Genomic DNA, 27,091 nt, shown 5'->3' on the forward strand with positions numbered 1-27,091 from the left:
AACCTGGCAGACACTTAACCAAGTAATCAAAGTTAACGTGATCCATAATGAAATACATGGTATCATGTGCCTGCTGATCTGATATACTGAAAAGGGTACAACATCACACTGGGGTTTTCATGCCAAACATGCGCAGCCTGGATTTAATCATGAGGAAATACTAGACAAACCCAGACTGAGGAACACTCTAAAGCATAACTATCTAATACTTTTGAAAAGTGTCAAGGTGAAGAAACACACAGACTGAGGAACTGTCCCCGAATGGAGGACATCAATGAGATGACCAAATGTATGATTCTGGACCAGAAAACAAAAAGTGTCAGTGGGGCAGCTGACCATTTGAATAAGATCGGCATGTTAGTCAATAGTATTGTATTGATGTAGGACTATTTCTCTGCGCGTCACCCAGGATATAGGGGATTTTTGAGTGAGTGAACGTCGGGATAATGTCTCATGAGACCAAAGAATGGAAACACGGACCCAGGAGAGGCAAAGAGTTTTAAAAAGAGGAGAGTTTATTAAAAGTAAAGAGTAGAGTCACAGCTCTTGGAACGAGAGGGGTCCGGAACGGGTTGTCCTGTGACTGAGGCAAAAGCTCTTACTTTTACACCGTCCCTGCCTGTTTGGGGAAGAGGAGCGGGAGCCTTCTAATGGAATTCATCTATCAGGTTTGTCCTGTTTTCCCATCCTGAAGGGATTAACAAAATAACCTATTCCTATCTACTAGATCTGCTCCTTTGTTCAGCCAAAAGGGATTTAAGATAATTTATTAACCTCAAGGCTATTCTCATATCTCTGTCCTAGAGTGAAGGAGACATTCCAGAACCTGGAGTTTCAGGACACGGCTGCTTTTTTTTGTTTGTTTATTCCAGCAGGGACCTCCCTGTCTACTTAGTAATATGCTAACTAACCTGTCTCAGTATCAATATTAATTTCATAGCTTTGATCATTAAGATTATATAAGACATTTGGGAAAGCTGGCTAAGGGGAATAAGGGAACTCCATTACTTTTACCACTTTTTTGTTAAGTCTGAAGTTATTCCAAAATGAAAGATGATACGTAAAAATAGTTTTAAGATATATTTAATTCTAATATTTGAAGTCAGTGATCATACATCCCCTTAGCCTTTCCATTTCACATTAAATATGTTCATTGGACAAGATTCCCAGAACCCCTACAATATTTGTAGCTCCTTTAAAAAAAACAATGCTATTTGTTTATGTATGTGTTACCAGGAATATACATATATAGATTGTATCATACTGCTCACTTTCTATGCAAACTAGAATTGGTTTTTAAAAGCAGATGCATTATACTGTTGGCCTAATTCAGCTTACGATCAACTCAAACTTGAGCATTTATCTTACTAAGGTCAAACCTTATCTTCCCATTTTACACTTGTGCAATTGATTTTCTTAAGCAAAATGTAGAATTACATTTCCCCTGATTACTTCCATCCTTTTGGTTTCAGCTCATAGTTTGCACTGGTATGGAGACTAGTTAGATTATTCTGAATCACAATTTTATCATTTATTCAATCGCCATATATTGAATACATACCATTTGCAATATACTACAAATTGAGAGTCTACACAAAATTTACCATGGAGTGGACATGTTTGACTGAAAGGGTAGGCAATAGGGGAAATCTCTAAGAATAGATAGTAAGAAATAATATAAAATAATGGTTATGATCTTTGAAGCTAACAGGTCAGAGTGTAAATCCTAACTCCACCAAATGATAGTTTTGTGACCTTGGCAAGTCTCTGAAATTCAATTTCGTCATTCATAAAATGGGGAATAAAATACCTAACCAGACAGGGCTGTTTTAAAGATTAAATAAAATAATATATACTTAATTAGCAGTTTGCCTTTTCAGCAAATGGTGCTGAGAAAATTGGGTATCTACATGCAAAAGAATGAAGTTGGGACCCTTACACTTCACCTTATTCAAAATTAGCTCAAAATGGATCAAAGACCTAAACATAAGAGCCAAAACTATAAAAATGTAGAAGAAAGCACGGGGGAAGCACTTCATGACATTGAATTTGGCAGTTATTTCTTGGATATGACACCACAAGCCCAGGAAACAAAATAAATTGGACTTCATCAAATTAAAAACTTTTGTGCATCAAAGGACACTCTCAAGAGAGGAAAAAGAACCCACAGAATGGGAGAAGACATATGCAAATTATACATCTGGTAGGAGATTAATATATAAGTCCTAAAGAACTCCTATAACTCAACAACAAATATAACCTCTCCAAAGATATACAGTTGGCAAAAAAAGCACATGAAATAATGCTCCAAATAGGATTACAGCACAGGGAATAGAGTCAATGGAATTGTAAGTTATATACCATGTTTCCCCGAAAATAAGACCTAGCCAGACAATCAGCCCTAATGCGTCTTTTGGAGCAAAAATTAATATATTTTAATATAATGTAAGACTGGGTCTTATATTAATTTTTGCTCCAAAAGACGCATTAGGGCTGACTGTCCGGCTAGGACTTATTTTCAGGGAAACACGGTACAATGTCAGAGGGGTAGTAGATTGGGGAGTGGGGTCATCACTGTGTGAGGGGTGTAAATGTCTATTACATTGTTTAGACCTGAAACTAATAAAATGAATAAAATAAAAACTCAAAAAGAAATGTGCTACATAACCAATCATTAGGGAAATGCAAATCAAAACCACAATGAGGACTACTTTTCACCCATTTGGATGACTATTATAAAAAAACCAAAACAGATACTGGTGAGATTATGGAGAAACTGGAACCCTTGTACATTACTGGTGGGGATGTAAAATGGTGCAGCCACTGAGGAAAACAGTTTAGCAGCTCCTCAAAAAGTTAAATATAGAATTATCACGTGACCCAGCAATTCTACTTCTAGGTATATACACACACAAAAACTGAAGGCAGGGTCTCAAACAAATACTTGTACACCAATGTCCATAGCAGCATTATTCACAATAGCCAAAGGTGGAAACCTAAGTACATCAACAGATGAATGTTTGTACCACACTTTGTGGTATATACATACAATGGAAAATTCTTCATCCATAAAAAAACAATATAATTCTGAGACATTCTATAACATGGATCAACCTTAAAGATTAAGTAAACTACAACAGATACAAAAGGACAAATATTATATGATTCATTTATATGAGGTACGTGAAATAGGCAAATGCAGAGACACGAAACAGATGAGCGGTTACCAGGGGCTGGAGGCCAAGGGAACAGTGAGTTCTTATTTGATGGGTACAGTGTTTCTCTTTGGGATTATGGAAAAGTTTAGAAATGCACAGTGATGATGGTTGCACAACACTGTCAATATACTTAATGCTATTAAATTGGACACTTAATGATTAAAATGGTAAAATGTATTTTATGCATATTTTACTACAGTTTTTAAAAAGCAAAAAGAGCTGTTAGCATACTGTACTACATAAAAGTACTCACACAGTACTTTTGGAGGCAAAGTTAATGAGGTTAAAACTATATATAAAGAAAAAAACTCTGAAATGATACAAAAATGTTAAAAGTGGTTATATTTGCTTATTTTTAAATTTCCTTTTTCTTTGCTTTTACATACAAATTTTAATAGAAAAGAATTAAAGAACCTATCATACAGGTAAGAACAGTATATTAGAAATGGGGTGCTCCTGGGGTGGCCAGTTAGCTCGGTTGGTTAGAGCACGATGCTCTTACCACCAGGGTTGCCGGTTCAATCCCCACATGGGCCACTGTGAGCTGCGCCCTCCACAACTAGATTGAAACAACCACTTGACTTGGAGTTGATGGGTCCTGGAAAAGCATACTTAACATAAATAAGAGTTTTAAGAAAGAAATGGAGTGCTGGTAACAGAAACCCAAAATATCAAGGGCTTAGAAAAATGATAGGGGTCTATTCTTCTCTTACATAAAGTAAATACAGAGGTGGTCCTCTAGAGCAGGTATGGGGGTTCCATAGTCACAAGGACCCAGGACCCTACTATGGCTCTGCTTTTGGGTTCTCAAGGTTACCTCAAGCTGCAAGATGTGTGCTAAAGGTATTTATTTTCACAGATATCTCATCTACATTCCACTGAGCAGAAAGGAGGGACCCACAATGGCAAAATAGAGTATCGCCCTTTAAGGGCTGACCGAAAGCCCAATCCTATGTTTTCGTTCATTGGCCACCATTATCTGCAAAGACAGGAAAATGTCATTTTTTGACCCCAATATCCAACAATGTAGGAGTTCTGCTACTAAAGAAGAATGGATAGTGATTAGTAGTCTGCTACGGATTCTTAAAATCATTTTTCATCTAACTAAAATTTCAGCTTTCATCTTTACTATTTGGAGTATTTTCTAAAAATTATAAAAACACATATACACATTAAAAAGCCCTTAAGACATTTCTTTACTAAAGAAATCATATTTTAATGAATGTCAGAACTAAAAAAAATAGTGGGATCAAGTTCTGACAGCAAAGATGCAACAGTAGAAACAATCTTCTGCATTCAGTTTACACAGGTGTGTATATGTGTGTGTGTATTTGTATGGAAGAGGCCAAATAGTGAAAACTTTTAAATGCTCAGACATGTCACAATTCATTTACAGAGCAATCTGTCAAACAAGACTCTCAATTTAGAAAACCCTGAAAAGTTCCCATAAAATAACATCTATCATTTTTTTCTAACAGTTTTGTTGAGGTATAATTTACATAACAGGAAACTCACCCAGTGTAACTGTTCAACTCAATGATTTTAATAAACTTATAAAGTTGTGCAGCCATCACTAAAAGTCTGTCTTAGAACATTTCTATCACCCTAAAAAGATCTCTCCTCAATTCCAGACTGTGACAACCACTACACTCTTGCTCTCTTCCTTAATACATTTGCCTTTTCTGGACATTTCATATAAATTGTATTGTATAACATATAGTCTTTCTAAGTCTCACTTCTTTTACTTAGCATAATGTTTTTGAGGTTCATCCACATTGTAGTTTATACAACAAGTTCTTTCTTTTTATATGCTAAATACTAAATGGTATTCCATTACCCATGTACACCGTATTTTGTTTGTTCATTTATTCGTTGCTGGGTCATCTGGATTGTTTCCAATTTTTGGCTATTATGAATAATGTTCCATGAACATTCATGTACAAATCTGTGTATGGGCATATATTTTCACTTTTGCCTTAAGACACTATAGATACTTAGGAGGAATTGCTGGGGCCTATGTTGTTTAATTTTTTAAAAAACTGCCACTGTTTTCCAAAGTGGCTGCAACATTTTACATTACCTCCAGTTTCTCCACATCTTTACCAATAATCTTTCCTGTTCATTACTTTGATTATAGTCATCATAGTGGGTGTGAGGTGCTATCTAGCTCCTTATGGCTTTACTTTGCATTTCTTTAACGATTAATGCTACTGAGCACCTTTGTATGCACTTATTAGGCATTTGTATATCTTCTTGGATGAAGTGTCTACACAATTTTTTAGATTCTCTTTATTAGGTTGAGGAAATTACCCTCTATTCCTAGTTTGTTGAGAATTTTTATCATGAGTAGGTGTTCAATTCTTTCAAATGCTTTTTTTCTATCTGAGATGATCATGTACTTCTTGTGCTTGATTCTATCAATATCGTGTGTTACAATAACTGATTTTCAGATGTCAAACTAACCTTGCATTCTTGGGACAAATCCCAAATGATCCTGGTGTTTAATCCATTTTATATATTGCTGGAGTCAGTGGGCTAACACTTGTGCTGGAAATTTTACATTTATAGTCATGAGGTTTATTGGCCTATAATTTTCTTTTCTTGTGACACCTTCAAATACTTTGCCTGTTTCTTTCTCTCTTTACCTTCTGGAATTTTCATTACACATTTATTGATATGGCTGACAGTGTCTCACGTCTTTGAGTCTCTGCTTATTTTCCCTCATCGTTTTTCTTTGTTTTACAAACTAAATAATTTCTACTAAGGTATCTTCAAGTTCATTGGTTCTTGTGTCATTTCAAATCAGCTGCTGATTCATTCCATCTAGTGAATTTTTCATTTCAGTTATTGTATTTTTTAACTCCAGAATTTCCATTTGGTTTTATTTTTTAAATTTCTCTTTATTGATATTCTCTATTTGCCAAGTCATTGTTATCATTCTTTTCTTTAAATATGACTTCCTTTATTTCTTTGAACTTATTTATAACATCATCTTTGAAGTTCTGCCTGCTAAATACAACATCTGGTTTTGTTTAATGACAATTTCTATTGATTGCTTTTTCCCCCTGAGTATGGGTCACACTTTCTTGTTCCTTTGTGCCATAATTTTTGTTGAAAGCTGGAATATTTTGATAATACATTGGAGCAACCTTAGATTTTGACTCCCTCCTTGCATTGGGGCTTATTTTTGCTGTTTTTGTTTCTTTGATTTTTTTTTTTTTTTTTTTTACTTACTTTCCTGGGATTATTCTATGGAGTCTGTCTTCTGTGTGGTGTGTTGCTGCTGAAATCTATGCTCAGGTTTCTTTCTTTTTTTTTTCCTTGTTTTTATTTTTAAGACTGCCTTTCTAGATAGTGCTCCTACGTCAACATAGCTTAGTGATTAGCCCATCACTGGCCAGAGGTGGTGCTCAAACATCTTGGACCAGTAAAACCTCCACTTGTTGATGAGTCTGTGTATCAGCTGGGGAAAATATTCAAAGTTTAAGTACTCTTTTTAGACTCTTATTTTCTGTTGGACCCTCTCTGTCTCATCTGCACATGCACAAGGACTCATTTCAGCGAGGAATGTGAATAGCTAGGGCCTCGTCCATTCCCTCCTGAGTGTAAATGCAGCCTTATGTATGTACATAGCCTTCCAGATCATAATGGATATGTGGGAACTTATCAAGGCCCACAAAGACTATCATAATCTCTGGATCTTCCTGTGAATTTTCAGGCTACTCTGCTGGGTTGCTGCTTTCTCTATCTGGGATCATAACCTCGGGCAGGCTGTGATCTTGGCCTTCCCTATTTGTTTGCCACTGAGATAGCTAGTACTCCTGACTACACTGAAAGATTAGAGGATTTTCCATCTTCACTCCAGATCAAGTCACCCTCCCCTCCCCCACCTCCATCAATGAAGCTGCTGGTTCTCACAACAGGCAACAATGCCACAGACTCCCACCTATCTTACCTGAAGTTCACTAGCTTATACTTTAAAAATACGCGTCTCAATTTATCATATGCCTTTGGTCAATTTTCAGAGTCTTGAAATGGTTATTTTTGACAATTTTGTCAAGTTTGGTCATTACTTTTGGAGAGCAGATTTGCTGAGAACTTATTCCATCATTCCAAAAGTCCTGCTGTGTGTGTGTCTCTCTCTCTCCCTCTCTCCATCATCCTCTAAACAATGGTCTCCAAATATTTTTGATCATATAACCTATCAGTAAAAGCATTTTTAATTCCTGTATTTATATTTGAATTGTATAGATCTATGTATTCATTAATGTATACGTAGTCTATCACTGTATGGTATAACACATATCTTAAAATATAAAATTTTAAAGGATGGAGTAAATATAAGTGAATAGAAGATTTAACATTTCCTTCCTGAACCCACAATCATCTTTTGCACCCCTGGGAAACAGGAGCACCTGCTCCTCCACTTTGGATTCCAAACCAGGAGTCTAAATTGTGGGCAGGTCGTAGATCGCAGTTTGCCGACCCATGTGGTAACCCACTGCTGTCCAATAAAAATATAATGCAGGCCACATGTGTAACTTTACATTTTCAAGTAGTCACATTTAAAACAGAAAAAGAAACATGGAAAATTAATTTTACAATATATTTCATTAAAATCAATATGTAAAAATTATCTTTTCAACATGTAATCACTATTAAAAAGTATTAAGATATTTTACACTATTTTTTTTTAATATTCAGTCTCCCAAATCCAGTGTGTATTTTACACTTACAGTATATCTCAATCCATAAGCTAAATTTTTGATGGTTAAATGAAATGTAGTTGCACTTAAACAATAAAGTTGCATTTAATGGAAAAGTATTTTATACTTCTTCAGTTTTAAAACTTTAATTTTAAGTGAATTCAAATTAAATAAAGTGCAAAATTCATGTGCTTAATCTAATTGGACACATTTCAAGAAGTCTAATCATTTGTGGCGAGTAGCTATAATGCTGGACAGCACACCTCTAAACTATAAGCACTGTGAGGATTTAGAGTTATAAATAACCTAGAGTGTAGCTGATTGTTCAGTAGTAGCTATAATATTGGACTAAAGATATATGGTATACATAAAAGCATTCAAAAGGATAATACAAAGATTAGAGGCTCAAACTGTGGTAAAAAGCCTAGTGAATATGAAACACAAAATATCAGAATTTTATAACAATCTAGATAGCTGTACATGTTCTACAAACAAAGGATAGAAACATTACAGCAGAGAACTGCCCCAGAGACCGTTATCCACATTAGAAAAGCAGCAATGAGACTGGAAGTGACATGTCTTTTCAAAAAACATTACACCACTATTCTCTTTGGTTAGTATTTCTAAAGACTCTCCTTACATTAACAACTCAATATTAAAGGTATATATAATTACAAAATAATGGTATTTCTCAAATTGTATGTCATCTGATTATATTTAAATCCTGTGAATACAAAATGAAAGCATCCTTTACCTTTCCTTGTAAATCTGAATTGTATGCTTTTTTCCTTAAAATAAATAACATAAAGTACATTCTAAATATGCATTCTGTAAACTGTTTGAAGGTTTTTTCACTCAATTCCATGACGTTAATATCCACTGAAATTCTGATTTTAGTATTGTCCATCCAATTGATTATTAAATGGTTTTCAGGCAGGTTAACCCTCACTGTCCTGTTTTGTTTTCTGAATCTTTTGACTATAAGAGAAAATGGTATTTAGGCCCAGAAAGAGAGAGTCTTTTTAAGACGTTTCTGAGTGGTATATATTTACAGAGTCAACCTGATATTACCTACGTGTAATTTAACTTTAGGGCCACTCATTTCCTCCAGCAGTGGTTTTTCTGAGTACCTGAATTTTAATATTGATCTCCTCACCTGGCACAGTTTTCTAACCAGGCTCAAGACAGAGTCCATGCACTCTCCTCTGGGCACCTCCACTAACAGGGCCATGTATGTCACTCTGAGATAATGGATCTACTTATCACCATATTCAAAACCTTGTGGAATTGTGAGATCCAATTATTTTAGAAATGTTACTTTCCTGTTTTAGCTTCCAGACTTGGATCAAGCTTCAGAACAGTGGACAGATATGGATAGGGACTGAATGGTTTACTGTCTGTCCCTTTTAATGCCTAAGTAACAGCCTCTTACATTGCTGTGAATAAGCCTGACTATACTTCTGGATGATAAGTGGCAAAAGGTTCTGAGATAATAGAAAAATGGGCACTACAAATAATAATTATTAAAAAAGAAATGCAGCTTTAAAAAGTATTCCAGGCTCAAAGTAGCACTGCAAGTCCTTGAGGGACCTCCTCCCAAACCCCTTCAAATATGTACCAATGATAAACTACAAAGAGAGAAAATTACAAACATAGAGCCATCATCAAAAACTAGTTAAGTATCTCTGTAGATAAAAACGGAAACTTGTAGCCACAAATAGAGCTTAAGTTATAGATCTACCGAGTTCCACACCTACAAGTAGGCAGAAATGAGAAGTTTGACCCCCACAGAGGAATGAGGCCTAAAAGGAATCTACAGAAGGCCTGGGCTCAGAGCCAGGCTCTAGGCCTGAAATCAGGGGCTGCAGTGGGACTCTACCACCTGTGGAAAAAAACGTAACATGATGAGGACACTGCCTGAGGCTACAGCTTATAAAATATTATGGATCTGAGATGTTAAGAGGCCATGGTTTCAGCCCCAGAGCTAAGACCAGGCCAAAGGATATGCAGGCTTGATAGCTGGGTCTGCAATGGCCTCAGTATAACCTCAGGAGGGAGCCCTAAGCTGCTTATAGAAGACCTACTTCTTGACTCAGGAAAAGGAGTAAAAGCCACTGCAAAGCCCCTAGGGAGGGGTGAATAAAAAGGAGAGAAACTCGCACTCAAAATGAATCTGAAAACTAAAATTCTATCCAAAGAAATATAACATTTTAATTATGAAAGAAAAATCATTGCCTTCACAGGTTAACCACCTATGTACAATTTTTCATATTTGCCTCAAAGTCTAAAACATTTTCATATTACACTGATAGGTTTGAAGCAGACATACAACCTGCAAAACTGTACACAGGGGTCCTACTTTAAGAGTCTAGAACAACTTCTGGGTACAATTTTAATTAAGTCATTCCTGTGGTCCATATTACGAAAGATGGCACACCCCAAATCACCTGGTTTTCAACTTCCAGAAATTTCCTGTTGTTGACTTTGATGCACCGGGGCATTATTTACAGTACATGCTCAGCAGTTCCAGGACAACTAGAATGTGGTGGCTTGGGTCTTCTCTAGGGTGGACTTAGTACACATCTAAAGACCATGGAAAAGCAGGGCCCTCAGTTTGCCCGTTTTTTTTTTTTTTTTTTTTTAACAGCTTTATTGAGGTATAATTGCTATATAAGGAACTGTAGTTTTTTGCTTTTTTTTTTGAACTGTAGTTATTTTTAAATAACCTTACTGTTGTGCAGAGAATCAACAATTATTTCCCTTGTTGCATTTTATTTTAAGGCATTTCAGAAAAATAATTTAGAGGGAATATATATTCAGGGATAACCCAAAAGACTGCAAATGAAGTTGAAAGTACATATAAGAATTATGATTCAGCTTTACATAAAAATAAAATTTCCACTGAGTACTATTATCCCAAAACTCAACAGGTTATTTCACAATTCCCACTGTTAGACAAATAAAACAAGCTGGGTGACCATATGCTGGTAGGGCGACAGAAGAGATTCCGCTAAGAGGAAATAGGTTAGATATTGGTATGGACCCTTCCAACCTCAGGATTATATATTAGTTCTTTAATTTTTGTTTTTGTTGTCTTTTCCCTCAGCATTGAATTTTTAGTATTTCTGACCCCAGTGCAATTTCTTTCTTATACCAGAACTATTTAAGACACAGTAGAAAGGAATAAGAACCATCACTAGTAAGGTCCACTTCTTGTCCTCAGTTGCTGATCAAATTACAAAAGGCAAACACAAAAAGACTGGCATTTAATTATTCAGTCCAAAGGAAAGCAGTACTTATTCAGAGCTACATAGAGGTAGCAGAAGTGACTAGTAAAAAAGGATGACTAGAATCCCTGATTGGCATTACAAGAGCAAAAGACTGGCACACAGAACAGCACCTAGGAATCTTTAAAAGTCTTTTGATAGCTTTAATCATTTCATTAAAGCTAATATAATAATCAAAATTGATGCAGTAGAGAATACAGTGAATATTTCATAGCTAGCAGTATATCTGATGGATGTTTCAGAATAAACAGGGAGAATGGGCAACCTAAAAGTTAAAATTACAGAGTAGGAATACTGATGGTTCTTGGACAAAGCATCATTAAAGACCAGATCTATTAAGTGAATAATACTTTAAGAATTATAAAATATAACAGGCAACTCAGCAAAAGTAAATGACCAATTTGAATTAAACGGATTGTCTGAAAATACCTGTAGCAGACAGGACACACGATGTTCAGAACCACTGTCCCAAGAAGAGCAGCACGCTCTGTACCAATAACCTTCACAGGCCAAAGAATGGCCGAAATGCACAGATAACTAACTAGAAAGATGATGTTTAGCACAATTGGAACTATCTAAAAACAAAACAACAAAAACTATAATGGGTTAAAAAATAAAAACAAAGGAAACTACAAACTATGTCCCTGACAAACAGAATAATCAGTGATTGTTATCCAAAAATTTTTAGATGTATCTACACAACACAGAAATGTTAATTCTCTAAGGCTGTGCTATCTAATGTGGTAGCCATTTGCCATATTTGAGCACTTTAAATGTGTTAGTGCAACTCAGAAACCAAATTTTTAGTTTTATTTGATTATATTCAAATTTAAAAAATGAAACTTGATTCAGTTACTGGAAAGTCTGGAGTTTTGATTTTTCCGTCTGGAAGAATTTGGGTATATGAATCTATTTGTTAGCTACACATTGTATGAAATCTCAACATAGATCAAGTATTTTCAATCAAATTTGATTTTCAATCAAATTGAAATATGCTAGAAATATAAATGTAAAATACAGACCAGATTTTGAATTTTAGTAAAAAAGCTAGAATGTGAAATGTCTCATTAGTAATTTTTTTAAATTGTGATGTTTGATTCATTGAATTAAATGTTGTTAAAATTAATTTCAATGTCACCTGTTTCTTTTTTACTTTTTTAAATGTGGCTTTTAGAAAACTTAAAATTATATATATGGCTTGTATTATAGATCTATTGCACAGCGCTGCTCTAAGGGCTTGAAAATGTCTGTCATCTGTCAAAAATCTGAACTATATCTCAGTCAGGATTTGTAAGCAAAATATTACCTCATCTCTTAGTGTCACAAAGTAGACATATATATATATATCTTTAGTTGTACAAAGTAACGTAATATATATATATATATGTACACATATATATCTTTATCTTATATATAAGTTTATACATATATCTATATATAAAGATGAAGAGATATATATATATATATGTGTATATATATATATCTTTGTAGATATATCTGTCTTTAGTAGAGCAAAAATTTTGGTAAGAGTGTGTGTGTGTGTGTGTGTGTAGGCTTATAAATTTTCCCCTGAAAGAAAAACATCAGAACTGCATGCCTTCACAGTGCTCTTCCAACCTTTTCATACTACGGCATTTCATAGAAAATTATATTTGTAAGACACTGGAGTAAACTGCTAAGGCCACTAAGGGAGGGCATCACAACCTCAGCACAGGTCTTGCAGCACACCAACTGGGAAGCTCCGTCTTAAAGGTCCCTGCAAAATGCTGCAAAAAATATCTGACCCATGTTTTATTTTCAACTGACTCATACTTTATTCTTACTTATGCATACAGTTGTGAAAATATGACCCCTAAACAATTTTAATGACAATATCCAAAGCAGGTCACAAGACGAAGATACTACTCCATTACCATTTATTTTTCTATTTATGTTTTTTTGTTTTTTTCTGTGTATATTTCCCTCTCCCTGTGTATTGCCTATTTTCTCCCTCAGTGGTATTCTCAGCTATGGCTTCTTTCCCTAACATTTATTAGGGTTCCTCTGCCACTCTGCTTTAACTACCTTTATTATGGTAATGTTATATAATGAATACTTTTATGACCCGTTTTTAATATTAAAAGCAGGCAGATAATTAGAATATTTTCCCACCTCTCTAAAATTAAGATAATTTTTATATATTTTTCTCATGTAGATAATACAGACTAGCTACCCCCAAAGTAATGAGTATTCTAAAGTCATTTACTGGAACACATTCTGTCACTTTGTAAGGCTATAGATTAATTTCATGTTGATATCTCTCCAAGCTTCTCTGGAACTCTTTGAGAACAGTCTTCAAACCAGTTGAGGAGCCTTAAGTGACATTTACATTCAGATCTCTCTCTCATTCCAAATTGTATTTACCCAAGCTTGCTAACCCAATTTAGTCATCAAATTTAGCTCTAAATAACTATTAGCTATAGCCAAAAATCAAATCCATCTTAAAGATTCATCATTAATGAGGATAATCTGCCAAATATGCTGCAGGCTTTGAAGGAAATTCAAAATAAGAAGTTTCAACCACGTTTTGAGAAAATGGCAGCCTTGTGGAAAACCTGTGAAGCATTCCACAATAATTAATTTCAAGATTAATTGCATTTACTCTAAGTTAAACCTTATTATTCTTCCAAAGGTGTGATACAAAAAGTCACACATTAATTCTGTATAACTATTATAGACCTGTACAGCATGGCAATCATTTGAAGTTCATAAAATGTCTAAATTAAAATGCTTTATTTAAACATAGAAAATCTATTTCCTACCACAGGTATGCATAAAAGAACCATACAAAAATACAATAAGATATGATATACTTAACTACAAGTAAAATCACAGTTCCCAATCACCCTACATTATACACACATGTTAACTTCCTTAAATCAAATTTAATCACCAACTACTAACACAAAACACTACTTAAAAGTTAGAGAAGAGCTTAAATACCAATTTTTTTATCTGTTAACTAAAAGTGCGGTAATTAAAAATAACTGCTAATAAAATTTGCAATTTTCTTTTTTAAATTCTAAAAAATCAGAGGCTTCTTGGTAATATATAAATTCGATTCGTCATGGGATAGCTTCCTTAACCTAATCCATTTTAACGGTATAAAGTCCTTAAGTATTGGCTATAAATAATAGGTCTTGACCTTCCTTAGCAGGCATGTCTATTGACCTTAGGATTTCCCTAGTCTGTTCAGACCTTTCCTGTAAATGACAACAACCATCTTCTCATTTTCACTCATTTTGACTACTGCTCACTATACATGCCACACTAGGGTATCACGTAGCTTTCACAAATTTTTGTGCCTTCTATAACCTGGAGTTGTATTATTCCAGAATTTGTTTAAAAAGAACTTACTCCCTTTAAGAATTCTAGTGTTTGCTGTGAGTGGCATTTTAATACTGCTCCTTTTCTATTTTAATACTGCTGCTTATATTATGATATGCCTTTATTTACTTCTTAATCTTAGATTCTTACCTTTAATTTTAATTCAAATGCTATCAGCTGACTATAGCTGCACAGAGCTTTATGCTTACTGCCTCACTGGTACTAAAATGGGCAGCCATCTAATAAGGAAGATATTGTTTTATACACATATTCTTTCTAACATGAGGGAATCAAGCAACCTACCTAATTACATATGAGATTCCAGTTGCTGGATGATGTAGTCAGAAACAGCGAAGAAGTGAACAAATCCTAACCTTATTTAAATTAGTATTAAGGAGGCTGGGAATCAGACACAAATTCTAGATTAAATTTCTAATGAAACCCTAATAAGTCTTAGACATAAATTTCAGTATATATAAAAACTCAAATATATAGCTCTTAAAATGGAATACTATGATGTTACTTAAAACATAGTAATCATATTTTTACATTCATGAGTATAAAACCCATCTTTCAAAAGTAAGTGTTTTGATGAAAATAAAGATTTTTGAAAATACATGTGTGGGGGCAGAGCCCCAGAAAGCAGTTTCCAGGCTCTCGGCCTCACATAGACAGGTGCTGGCTCAGGTAGTAAATGGCCAACTGTGATTGCATGGCCATCAGCTGTGGCTAGTTGGCCGTCAGCTGTAACCAGTGAGCCATTGGCCACTAATATAACTGCTGTGGCTACGCTAGCAGAGAGAAGGAGAAGAGAGAGAAAATGGGGGCTAGCAAGAAGATGGCGGCTGGGCTGGCAAGCGCGGATGGCGGTTTGTGGACAGTGTGGATCCAGCCTCCAGTGAGAGTATAGTGCCGCCAGAGAGAATATAGTGGTATGACTCCCCTGCCTATGGCTCCGTGGGTGTTCCTTTTTGGCCTCACCATATCCTGCGTTCTTATGTGGGGAGCGGGAGCAGAGACCCCGCAGGCCGCCCTGCATGACAAATGGCGCAGCGAGCAGGGTCTCCCGCACGACAATATGACTATAGCTTCATGATAAAATGGTTTAGGGTCCTATTTCACCCAATCAGAAGTCTCTCTGTTCACTGCAACACCTTTCCATCTCTGCACACCTCGATTCAAGAAAGACTTTGGAATTGTTTTTAATTCTGGATGAAATTAACTGATGTCATTACTGTCCAAATACACTCTACAATGGCTGGCTTAGATTTCCAAGACCACATAGTAGCAGTTTGTGGAATAAGTAGTTCACTGACAGAAAACCTAAGAAAGCTGAGAACAGGCTTCATATAGATATTAGGCATTTTACCAAACTTCTTGTACTGATGTTACTTATAACTACTGTATAAGATCTCCTCTCAGCAACCATCAAGTTATCTACCCTCCCCTTCACCCCACCTTCTGTTTCATTTCTAACAGTGAATAAAACACGATTTTAAAATGCACCACATTACACCAATCACTGGGTAAAATGGTAAGCTATATACATATAAAATAATTGTAATAACAGAGGTCAGTCCCAGTTCAACTTAAGATGTATCTATGAAAAATAAAAGGCAAAATATTATAGTAGTGTTCTCTAAATTAGTGTAAAGAAAAACAAAACTCAGAACAGCATAAAGGAAAAAGGAAACTTACAACTAAAAGAGGATTTCTGTTCTGGCAGTTCTAGATTATGTGGCAACATTTTCACAATAGACTTTCTTTTTCCCATAAAATATGCCCTGGCAACCGCCACTACACAGTGTATACATTAGAAGAGTAAACTAATTTTACCATAATCCAATCTGATGCAAAGATATACACAATTAAACAAGTATTTACTCAGCTCTAACTCTATGTATGATATGCCTAGATCAGAAATATAAATGACTGGAAGATTATCTACCATTCCAGATTTTGTCTGTCTCCCTCCCACCAAATTAACAAATAATTTTGGACTCTGCAATGAAAAATGGGGAAGCTATTATTACACAACACAGATTTACAAGGGACTTGACACCCTGGAGAATGACTGAACTATATTCAACTAATGCCACAAGCTCAGAGGAATCTACCACAAGAATCATTGCAGATCAATGACAATCACACTACAGGTTCACCAGTCACTTATGAAAGAGCTCTGCATTTTTATTTCTAAAAAGGACTATGACGGGCTTTGAGAAAGCCCACTTAATGATTCATGCTTTTTCCTATCCAAAAAAACTGAGACAGAGAAGTCAGGCAGAGAGAGATCAAATATCACCTTTATTGCTGGAAAGCTACTGGAGAATTTAGATTAAGTATGGGGGCCAAATGTGCTTGCTAGCAATTTTTGCCCTCCCCTCTCCAGTCTAGACTTTGAGACAGCACGCTCAAGATAAAGGCTGTCCAGGATAATTGCCTTACAGGTCTGGGGCAGCGAAGAGACTGATTCCCACAGCTTATCGCTTTTTGATTAATTAGGTCTCACCAATCAAGCAAAACAGACAGAAGGCAATCACCCTCCAACAAGGTAATTCACTCCTCCATAGAAAAACGTAAGAGATGTGTCAAGAGACAACAGTGTTTCTTTAGGGAAGTCCCTCCCCCTGGATATAGGATGAGTGGGTAGTAATTGTCCCTCCCCTACACAGGCTGCTAGTAGTATGGAAATTTACATATTCTTTAAATCTGAAAGAACTTACAGGATTTATTAATTCTGATTTAAAAACTAAATCCAGCATTTTGTAAGCACATGCACTTAATAATAGCTTTTCTTCTATTAACCAAGTTTCAGCATTCGTTTGAATGTAAGGACACAGTTATAAAATTTTTTTATAAGACAAAGAAGCACATTTCCTAGCTCTAGTAAGAGGAATCTGTAATGAATGACTGGCACCAGGCAGATTACGTACTCTGACGTCATCAGAAAGTAAACACCACAAAATTTAAAGTAGCTTAGCTTGCATAATTTCAATTCATGGATTTTTAAAAAATGAATATAAAGTATTTATTGTTGGCTAGAATACTATACCAAGTATAAGGAAAGTCATGGCCCCAACAGACAATAAAAAAAATACAGAATTGCCATGGACCCCACAAGAAATACAATGGTCCAAGGAGCATGACCTATTAGAGGAAATGTATCTACTGTGTGGGGACCTAGAATGTAAGTTACTAATGAAAGATATTTCAATAACACATCTTTTTTCCTACACTCCCCTAATATTCCTCCCTATGTCCTCTGAAAAGATGCTCTATCCAAGTTGGAATGCCCTACGAACAACTAAAGTCATTCTAAAAATATACTGTACTTCTCGTATGTCACCTTTATATACCCGTCCCCTAAAGACTTCTGGAATCCCTTCCAAAGCTTCTAGAACCAATGTAAAATCTGAAAATACAAGGAAAGGGATTCCTTCATTGTATGAGGCCTGTAAATGGTCACATGTAAATATAAACAAACTATTGAGTAAAACCTGTTAAGCAACTACTCCTTCAGAGAATTACTTTTTAGTTTTAGTTACCATGTTTATATTTTATTATTCAATAAAAATTTAAGGGTCTACTATGCACCTAACTATGAAGTAAATAAATAAAGATACTATTTGAGGCAACTAACTTGCCCAAGATCGTGAGTCAGAAAGTGGCCTGATCCAAATTCTTAAAGTCATCGATTATTCCAATTACAGAGTTTAGGGAGTAATTGAGCTAACTACCCTAGACCTGGGGGACAGGGGATAAAAGGGGTGCCACATTCAGTCACTATCGTCTCTGGCTTCTAGTCTGGGGTATGAATATAATTTTTTATATTAATTGTCTCCAATTCTTCCCCTTCCTTCTCTCCTGAACCCAATCTAACCAAACTATCAATCTCACCACTCAGCTAAAACAGCTCTTGATGAGGTAGCCAATGACCAGCCAATTCTCAGAACTCATCTTATTTGAATTATCATCATTTACTCCAGCTGATCACTTTTTCCTCTTTAAAATACTTCTTCACTTGACTTGAAAGAGGCCATCTTTCCTTGGTTTGCCTACTTCACTAGCTGTTCCTTCCCTATCTCCTCTGCTGGTTCCTCCTCATCCGCCTGACTCTTAAGTTAAAATTTGGAATCTCTGAGGTTTATGTCCCAGACCTCTCTTTCCTTTTTTTACATGCACTGCCCTGGTGAGCTTACCCAGTTTTGTGGCTTCAAATATCCGTCTACGTGCCAGGAAGTCCCAAATTTATATCCACAGTCCAAAACTTTCTCCTTGTAACTTCAGACTTGTATAACCAACTGCCTATATGCCAGCTCCACCTGAATGTTTAATAGACACCTCAAATTTAGCAGGACCCCGAGCAAATTCCTGATTTCCCCGACCAAACCTGCTTCTGTATTTATTCAGTTACTGAGGCCAAAAGCATTAGAATTCGCCTCAACTTTTTTTTCTCATATCCCAAATGCAAACAATCAGTAAAAGCTTGGCAGCTCTAAGTTCCAATTAAACCCAGAAGCTTTGCACCACGCAGGCGCGATTTATATTCTACACTAGGTTATCCACCTAAGTAACTAATGATGTACATGCAGACGATCCTCAACACAATAAAGTGATCGTTTTGAAATTTAAGTCAAATCATGCACCTCTTCTGTTCAACACCCCACCCCTGCAATGAGATCCCCAACTTACTTACAGTCAAAGTCCTGATAATGTCTTACAAAGCAATACAGGTCTCCCCTCCTATTACTGACCTCCTGGTTCATCCTGCCCCAGCCACACTGGTCGCCGTGCTATTCCTCCAACACTAAGCAAGCTCCTGCCTAATGGCTCACTCCTTTACTTCTTCAGAGGCCTTCTTTGACCACCTGACATTTATATTTACTTGGTTAGCTTACTATCTGGTTCCCTCTACTAAACTGTGAGTTTCATGAGGCTAGAGGTTTTGTTTTACATACCGGGCAACTCTCAGTGCTTAAAATTTAGTAGGTGCCAAATGAGTATTGAATGACCAACAACAAAATTGATGCGTGCACCTGAGCCAGGTCACCACACTTTGAGTAACCTACCTACTTTCTCCTGTTCCTCTTGTCTGGCTAGTCACCAAAAGATTGGTTGGCTCTAGCTTGAAAATCACAGATTAAGGACTTAAGACAGCTGCAAAAATTTTTCTCTACCAAATTTCTGCTCCCCTGAAAGTCTTCTAAAAAAGTTAAGATTCAGTGTAATGTAAAGAACTTGAATCAGTTTCTCTGCTTAGGTAAAATAAAATTTCTTCTGCCATTCTTTCCAATTTCAACACACCTGGGCAGAGAAACAGATTAAAACAATTTTCTGGATGCTTCTTTTCAAATTCTACCTCAACACAGAATCTTCTCAATTATCTATGCTTTTTTATTTCCCCACCTTTGCCCATATAGTTAAGTGTTCTGGTTGTTCATACTGCCTAATTCTGCAAATTAAATTGCATGAAATTTATATGAAATTTATAACGAAAATTATATGAAAGTTCACATACAAACTAGATTACATAATCTAAAATATAAATTAGTGCTACTAAGTTTCTGTTTTCTCTTAAAGGGGCTTAATTTTCCATGACTAGCTGGAAAGCGTCTTCAAAATCTTTGGACAGGTTATGTATAAGACTCTAGGTACAGAATTTAATCAATCATGATAAATTGTAACAAATATTATCAATATTAAAGGCATTCTTAAAAGCCTTCAGAGTTATTTTTACTAATGAATTTTACACATGCTGCATCATTTACTTTGTAATGAGATATATTTGTCTTTATGAGCAGGAAGTGGCACCAGGTAAAGATAATGAATATAGACTGTACATAATTGTGTGCACCTAAGAATTTGAAGTGTAAATGCTTATACTTTAATAACTCTTACAAAAATGAAATTCTTTAAAATCAAGGTGCCACAGCAATAACAATTTTATATTCAATTATATTTAACCGAAAAGTAAATTTCCATTTAGTGTTAAGCTCAACAGTTGTCACATATAGGGGGAAACCTACATTTCACATCTCGTCATATGAAGTGTGCCATGAATGACAATTGTTGGTAAACCTTAGGGTTTTGTTTTTTTTTCATCTCATAACTATACGAAGCATTTTATGAAGGGCTCAATCAGATTGTGTGGAATTCTAAGTCTTTCACCCCAAAAATCCTTAAATCAGTGAAATGTCATCTCCTTGGCAGTAGGATTCAGATAGTGGCTGGATATCTTTTCTCACTCACCACTCCCAAGGTAGAAGTACAGATCAACGAACAGACTTTACAGGTTAAAGTCTCAAGCTAAAAAAGGGAAGGAAATGAAACGAAAGGAAAAGAAAGATAACGATCCTGCGCTGCTGGCTGTACTTCTCTTCCTGTAGCACCGCAAATGCCTCTACTGCCCAGAAAACTTAATGGTTCCTTGCATGAGTTCCAGGACCAACACGGTAGAGGCTTCAAGTTCCTCCAGATTTCTAAACTGATACTACGAACCCTTGTCCAACAGGCTAAATAGATACCAAAGTACAGTGCAAGAAAAACTTCTGCAACACAGACGCAGACCAAAATGCATTCCTATATTCCCAGGAAGGCAGAGGAAAGGAGGCAGCTAAAATAAGCATAAGTGTAACTGTGAAGGTGAAAATTTAGAGACATGACTGACTACTCTTTCCCACACATCACTCTTCCTTCTTCCTCCAGTACAGCTGGGTTTAAGGATCTCCTCCAGAACAGCAAAGGAAAGAGAAGGTATCACCACTCTAGGTTGGTGGCACCTTCTAGTCTGGCAGAGACCCTCAATTCGAGAAGGGGAGCACGGCGAACAGGACCCGGGGGAGGCAGACAATTCCTTCTGAGGCTGGGGTAACGAGGAGACCAAGGGGACCGGTCTAACGAGGGCAGCCGGAGTCCGGGAGGACCAAGTCTTGGCCGCAGTGGCTCTCTCCGAGGAAGCCAGCGCAAAACCCGCCCCACCCCCTCCTTTCCGCCCCGTCCCGCACGTTTCTGCCCGCGAGGCGCCGCCCTCCGGCGGGCGGACGGCCCCGCGTACCTGCTGCACCCCGAGGAACTGGTAGAAGTTGAGCTGCACCTCCTCCACCAAGTCAAACAACTCCAGGTCTCCGCTCTCCCAGCCGCGCGCCGGCCCCACGGCCGCCAGCAGCAGCAACAGCAGCAGCGGCGGCGGGAACGGCACGAACCGGAGCCCGCGGCGCCGAGGAAGCCGGGACAGCCGGGAGCAGGGAGCCGTCATCGCGCTGAGCTCGGAAAGGTCACCCGCCACGCTGTGCAGTTGGCCGAGACCGGGGACGTGGCGGGCAGCGCGCGCCGGCTGTGGGAACACTGCCCGGCACTCAGGGGCACAGGCAGCCGCACCAGAGTCGTCCGCCCGGAGGCCGCCCCAGCGGCTGAGCAGGAGCGGCGGGAGCCGGCGGACGCGGCGGCGGGTGGGCGGACGGGCACACAGCCGGCTCTTCCCCGCGCGGACCCTCACCCCTAGGCCTACAAACAGCTGGAGAGCCAGCGCCGCGCGCCGAGGTTGCAGAGGGGGGAGGCTTCCCCTCGTTTTAGCCTATCCCCGGCCTCGCTTCCGGTGACATCACGTTTCCTAGCAACCGGGAGGCAGGGAGCCAGGCCGGAAGTAGGGAAGCCGGGCGCCCCAGATCTGGGCCTCCGAGAAAATCCTCTCTGTGGCTGGCGAGCACCGAAGATCTGTACATGTGTTTGCACAGATTTAGCGATACGGACATCACGCATGTACCTGGAACATCCCAAGAATAAATTTCCCCTGGAACAGCTACCTTTTTACCTTCCCCCAGATACTGAAAACTAAAAGCATATCTAAAACTGATTTTACTGATTAGGGACTCTGTTCCATACATTTCATTCTTCCATCAGAAAAGATATAGGAGGAATTGAACCTAGGGCTTGAAAGAGGCGAATCTAGGGAGTAATTTGGAGTATCCTTAATGAGAGGTGAAGCAGAAATGGATTCGGCCAAAGAAAAAAAAAGTATACTTTTGATTATGAATTAAGATTTACAGGTATACCATAAAATAGGCAGCCTGGTAGAATTAATAATGGTGATTGCATCATAGTCTTAGGGGAAGTGTGGTTTATCCTGTTTAGCCTACTTCCTTTCTCAACAGTCCGTTTTTAAAGACATGCAAGCTAAAACCTCCTCTCTCGCCCGCCAATGTCATTATTCCTAGTCTTACATAGCTTCTGCTCAGTCTCTTTTTTTTTCCTCCACCACTATTGCTTCTCTTAGGTGAACCTTATTTTCTTCTTGACCTTCTCACATTTCTCTTTCCTTACTGCCTACTCTTGGTTGAGGAGGTAGAAGGGAGCAAAAAATGCTTGTATAGTTTATGGTACTTGCCCAGTTTTGAAAATCTGACCTTGTTTTTCCCATTTTGGATCTGCCCAGTTAAATTAAGCTCAATAGGGGAATGATAAAGCTACTTTCACTCTCATAGTAAGAATATATTATGTTTGATAAAGGTTAGAAAAACAGTATCTAGGAAGTAAATCTTACTGGAGATATCTGATTATTGCAGAGTTTTAAAATAAATGACTATTTTAAATAGTCATAAATGAATGCAAATATATCTTGCTTAAAAATATATATGCTTGAATTAATTACATTTCAAATTCATCATGATGCTTACCTTTCAAAGATACAAGAGCAGGGGGTGTCTTAGTGTGCTAGGGCTGCTATAACAAAAGACCATAGACTGGGTGGCTTAAACAACAGACATTTATTTCCCACAGTTCTGGAGGCTGGAAAGTCGGAGATCGGGGTACCAGCACAGTTGATTTCTGGTGAGCGGCCTCTTCCTGGTTGCAGAAGGCCTTTTTGCTGTATCCTCACATGGTGGGAGAGAGTGGGGGCGGGGGGGGGGGGGGGAGAGAGAGCTTGTGTTTTCTCTTGTAAGGGTACTAATCCCACAGTGAGGGCTCTTCCATCAGGACCTCATCTAAACCTAATTATCTCCCAAAGGCCCCACCTCCAAATACTATCACACTGGGGATTAGGGTTTCAACACATGAATTTGGGGTGGGGGAACACAAACATTCAGTCCAAAGCAAGGGGTTACCATTTTTTCTATATATCTCCAGTGCACATGGCTAGCTTTCAATTAGTTGAATTGAAGCTTGTGAATACCGACCACCACCATTTACCCCATTCCATTTTTTTACCCTGCTTTTTACCATATCAGTTTTCTTAAAGTGAAAGACATCTTTACCAAGTCTAAATTAGCTTACTGTTTACTCAATGAGTAAAATATCAAAATAAGATAAAAGTAATAATCGTAAGCATTAGTTTTTCATAACACCCCAACATTCATCTTTTCTCCTAGTTTGATCATTGGTTTAAGTGCAATACAACATTTTAAATGTTATTTGTGGTGCCATATTGCCACAAATCTGGGATTCTTGCCTGATCTTTTAGCAGACGGTCTAGTAGTTCCCTCTAGAGCTCTACTCTTACGTTGTCCAACAACCCCAGGGACTTACCCCCTCTAAAGGGAATCAGTTTTCTTTCTAAGGCCACGCAGAAACAGAACTGGAGTCTGTACAGTACAGTATTGTTGTTGCTTCTCACTGTCATAAGGTATTGCTCTTGAAGCTTCATCCTGCTCAGATCCAATGACACTTGTCTACTCCAAAATGACGTTCTTGCTTGTTCTGGTCCAGGTCTCTGCAAAAACCACAGTGATACTCACATTTAGACTTCTAGTTTGGCACCTTCACATTTTCAGTCATTATCCCCCAAAGGACAATACAACTGAGTAAATCTTTTACTGAGGCCTGGACTAAGTGAGCTGACAATTGCCAGCTGTTGTCTTCTGTGGTGACATTCACTGCTTCTAGGCATAGATTGATCAAGCTTGGCCTGGGCAGAGGGACTTTGCACAGAAAAAGAGAAACCAGTGAAACAGTCATGGGAGTTGTGTAATTAGATGAGAGAGGAAGAGGAGCCCCAAACATACAGCCACCTTTCCCAGAGGACATTTGCTGAATTCTGGAGACTGAAGGACTGGGTCTGATAGGCAGAATAAAATCCCCACACATTCTACCAGTGCGTACAAAACAAACTCTACCTAGGAAGAGCAGCCTGCCTCAAATACAAAGGCAGTCATCCCCCTCAAAACATTCGCAATACTTCTGGAGTTGTGTGAGTAGGAGGCTAAAGATCTGAGTTTAAAACCTCTCAAAGGCAGAACTGAATCTCCAGGGCTGAGGAGACAGAAACTTTTCAGGCTTTCTATCAAAAGCCCAGAGGAATCACAACCAAGGAACACAGTGAAACTAGAAATAGTTTGAATTTTACTAAAACTGCAACTCAGTTCCAACCCAGCTCAGTCTCTGACTCTTACCCTACTTGTCTGTTTTCATCTCTAGAGGAAAATAACATCAGCTGTATTCCCTATAAATTTTTAACATAAAAGTGTGGCATGTGATAAAAAATTATGAGACATGAGAAGAGCAGGAAAATTTGACCAATAATAATAAAAAAAAAGATAATAGAAGAATCACAGATAAACCAGATATTGCAGTCCAGATAAGAACTTTAAGCTAACTACTCTAAAATAGAGTGACAGATTATAATATAGAAGAAAAAGTGGACAACATGACTTAAAAGATGCGGAATTTTAACAGAGAATTGAATCCGTAAAAAAGAATAAATGGAAAGTCTCAAATTGAAAAATATACCTGAAACCAAGAACTTAATGGATGGTTTAATAGCAGACTGGACACAGCAGAACAGGATTAGCGAATCCGAGGACAGGTTAAAAAAAAAATGCACTGAGAGAAAAAAAAACTGAAAAAACAGCACTGAGAAAGAAAAAAATGGAGAGACATAACAGAGCCTCAAAGGCATGTAGGACACAGTGCACAAATATAGCATATGTGTAACTGAGTCTTAGAAATACAGCGTATGTGTAAATAAGTCCTAGCAAGAGAGAGAGAGAAAGGCAGAAACAATATTTGTCAACATAATGGCCAAGAAGTTTACAAAACTAATGAAAGACAAAACCACAGATGAAAAAAAGTAATTCAAAATAGATCATAGACCTAAATGTAAACACTAAAACTGTAAAACTCTTATAAGAAAAAATAGGAGTAAATCTTAGTGACCAATCCTAGCCAATGCTTCCTTAGATATGACACCACAAGCATGTGACAAAGGAAAAACTAGAAGTTGGACTACATAGAAATTTGAAACTTTTGTGTCACAATACCGTCAAAAAGTGAAAAGATACTGACTCTGGGTGGTGAACACACAATGTGATATATAGATGACGTATTACAGAATTGTACACCTGTAATCTATGTAACTTTACTAACAATTATCACCCCAATAAACTTTAAAAAAAAAGAAAAAGAAATAGAATGTGACCATGGATATAAACCAAAAGGAACTGAAAACAGATGTTCAAAAACTTGTATGCAAAAAAAGTTCATAGCAGCACTATTCACCATAGCTAAAATGTACAAACCCAAATTTCTATCAACTGATGAATGAATAAACAAATGCGGCATATCCATAAAATGAAAAAAAAAAAGAAAGTGAAAAGACAACCAAGAGAATGGGAGAAAATATTTGATCTGTGAACCATATACTTGATAAGAGAGTTATATACTGAATATGTAAAAAATTCTTACAACTCAACAACAGTTTTTAAAATGGGCAAAGGATTTGAATAGATATTTCTTCAAAGAAGATATACAGGTAGCCAACAAGCACGTGAAAAGATGCTAAACATCATTAGCCATTAGGAAAATGCAAATCAAAACTACAAAGAGATACCACTTTACACCCATTAGAATGGCTATAATCAAAAAGACAATAACTGGTATTAGTGAAGATGTGGAGAAATTGAAACCCTCATATATTGCTGGTGAGAATGCAAAGTGATGCAGACCTTTGGGAAAACAATTTGGCAGTTTCCCAAAACACTAAATACAGAGTTATTATATGACCCCAATATTCTACTCCTAGGTGGAAAATGAAACAACAAAAATGAAAACATATAGCCACACAAAAACTTGTACACAAATGTTGATAGCAGCATTATTGGTAATAACCAAAGAGTTGGAAACAACCCAAATGTCCATCAACTATATATAAACAAAATGTGGCATATCCATGCAATGGGATATTATTTGTCAGTAAAACAAAATGAAGTACTGATACTATAGCATGAACGAACCTTGAAAACATTAGGCCAAATGAAAGATGTCAGTCACAAAAGACTGTATGATGCCATTTATATAAAATGTTCAGAACAGGCAAATTTACAAAGACAGAAAATAGGTTAGTGGTTACTTAGGACTGGAGTTTGGGGAGGTTAGGGATTGACTTCTAATGGATAAGGGATTTCTTTTTGGTCTAAAATTAGATTGTGGTGATCACTGCATAGCTCTGTGGATATACCAAAAACATTTACCTGTATATTTTAAATGGGTGAATTACATGGCTTGTCAATTATAACCCACG

General features: G+C 37.2%; 1 protein-coding gene and 1 long non-coding RNA gene across 2 annotated transcripts in view; both read right to left on the reverse strand.

Annotated features, from left to right (window-relative positions):
* DNAJC1 (DnaJ heat shock protein family (Hsp40) member C1) overlaps positions 1-22,137 on the reverse strand; it is a 197,369-nt gene extending 175,232 nt beyond the window's left edge. Inside the window, exon 1 of the mRNA XM_019755999.2 lies at positions 21,635-22,137. Coding sequence (XP_019611558.2) covers positions 21,635-21,835 — 201 coding nt within the window. The 5' untranslated portion in view covers positions 21,836-22,137. The remainder of the gene's footprint in view (positions 1-21,634) is intronic.
* A 1,344-nt stretch (positions 22,138-23,481) lies between these two features.
* LOC141568443 (uncharacterized) overlaps positions 23,482-27,091 on the reverse strand; it is a 177,759-nt gene continuing 174,149 nt past the window's right edge. The window contains exon 4 of the long non-coding RNA XR_012491567.1: positions 23,482-24,286. This is a non-coding gene — a long non-coding RNA (uncharacterized LOC141568443). The remainder of the gene's footprint in view (positions 24,287-27,091) is intronic.

This window comes from Rhinolophus sinicus, linkage group LG02 (assembly GCF_036562045.2).
Source record: "Rhinolophus sinicus isolate RSC01 linkage group LG02, ASM3656204v1, whole genome shotgun sequence".
NCBI lineage: Eukaryota > Metazoa > Chordata > Mammalia > Chiroptera > Rhinolophidae > Rhinolophus > Rhinolophus sinicus.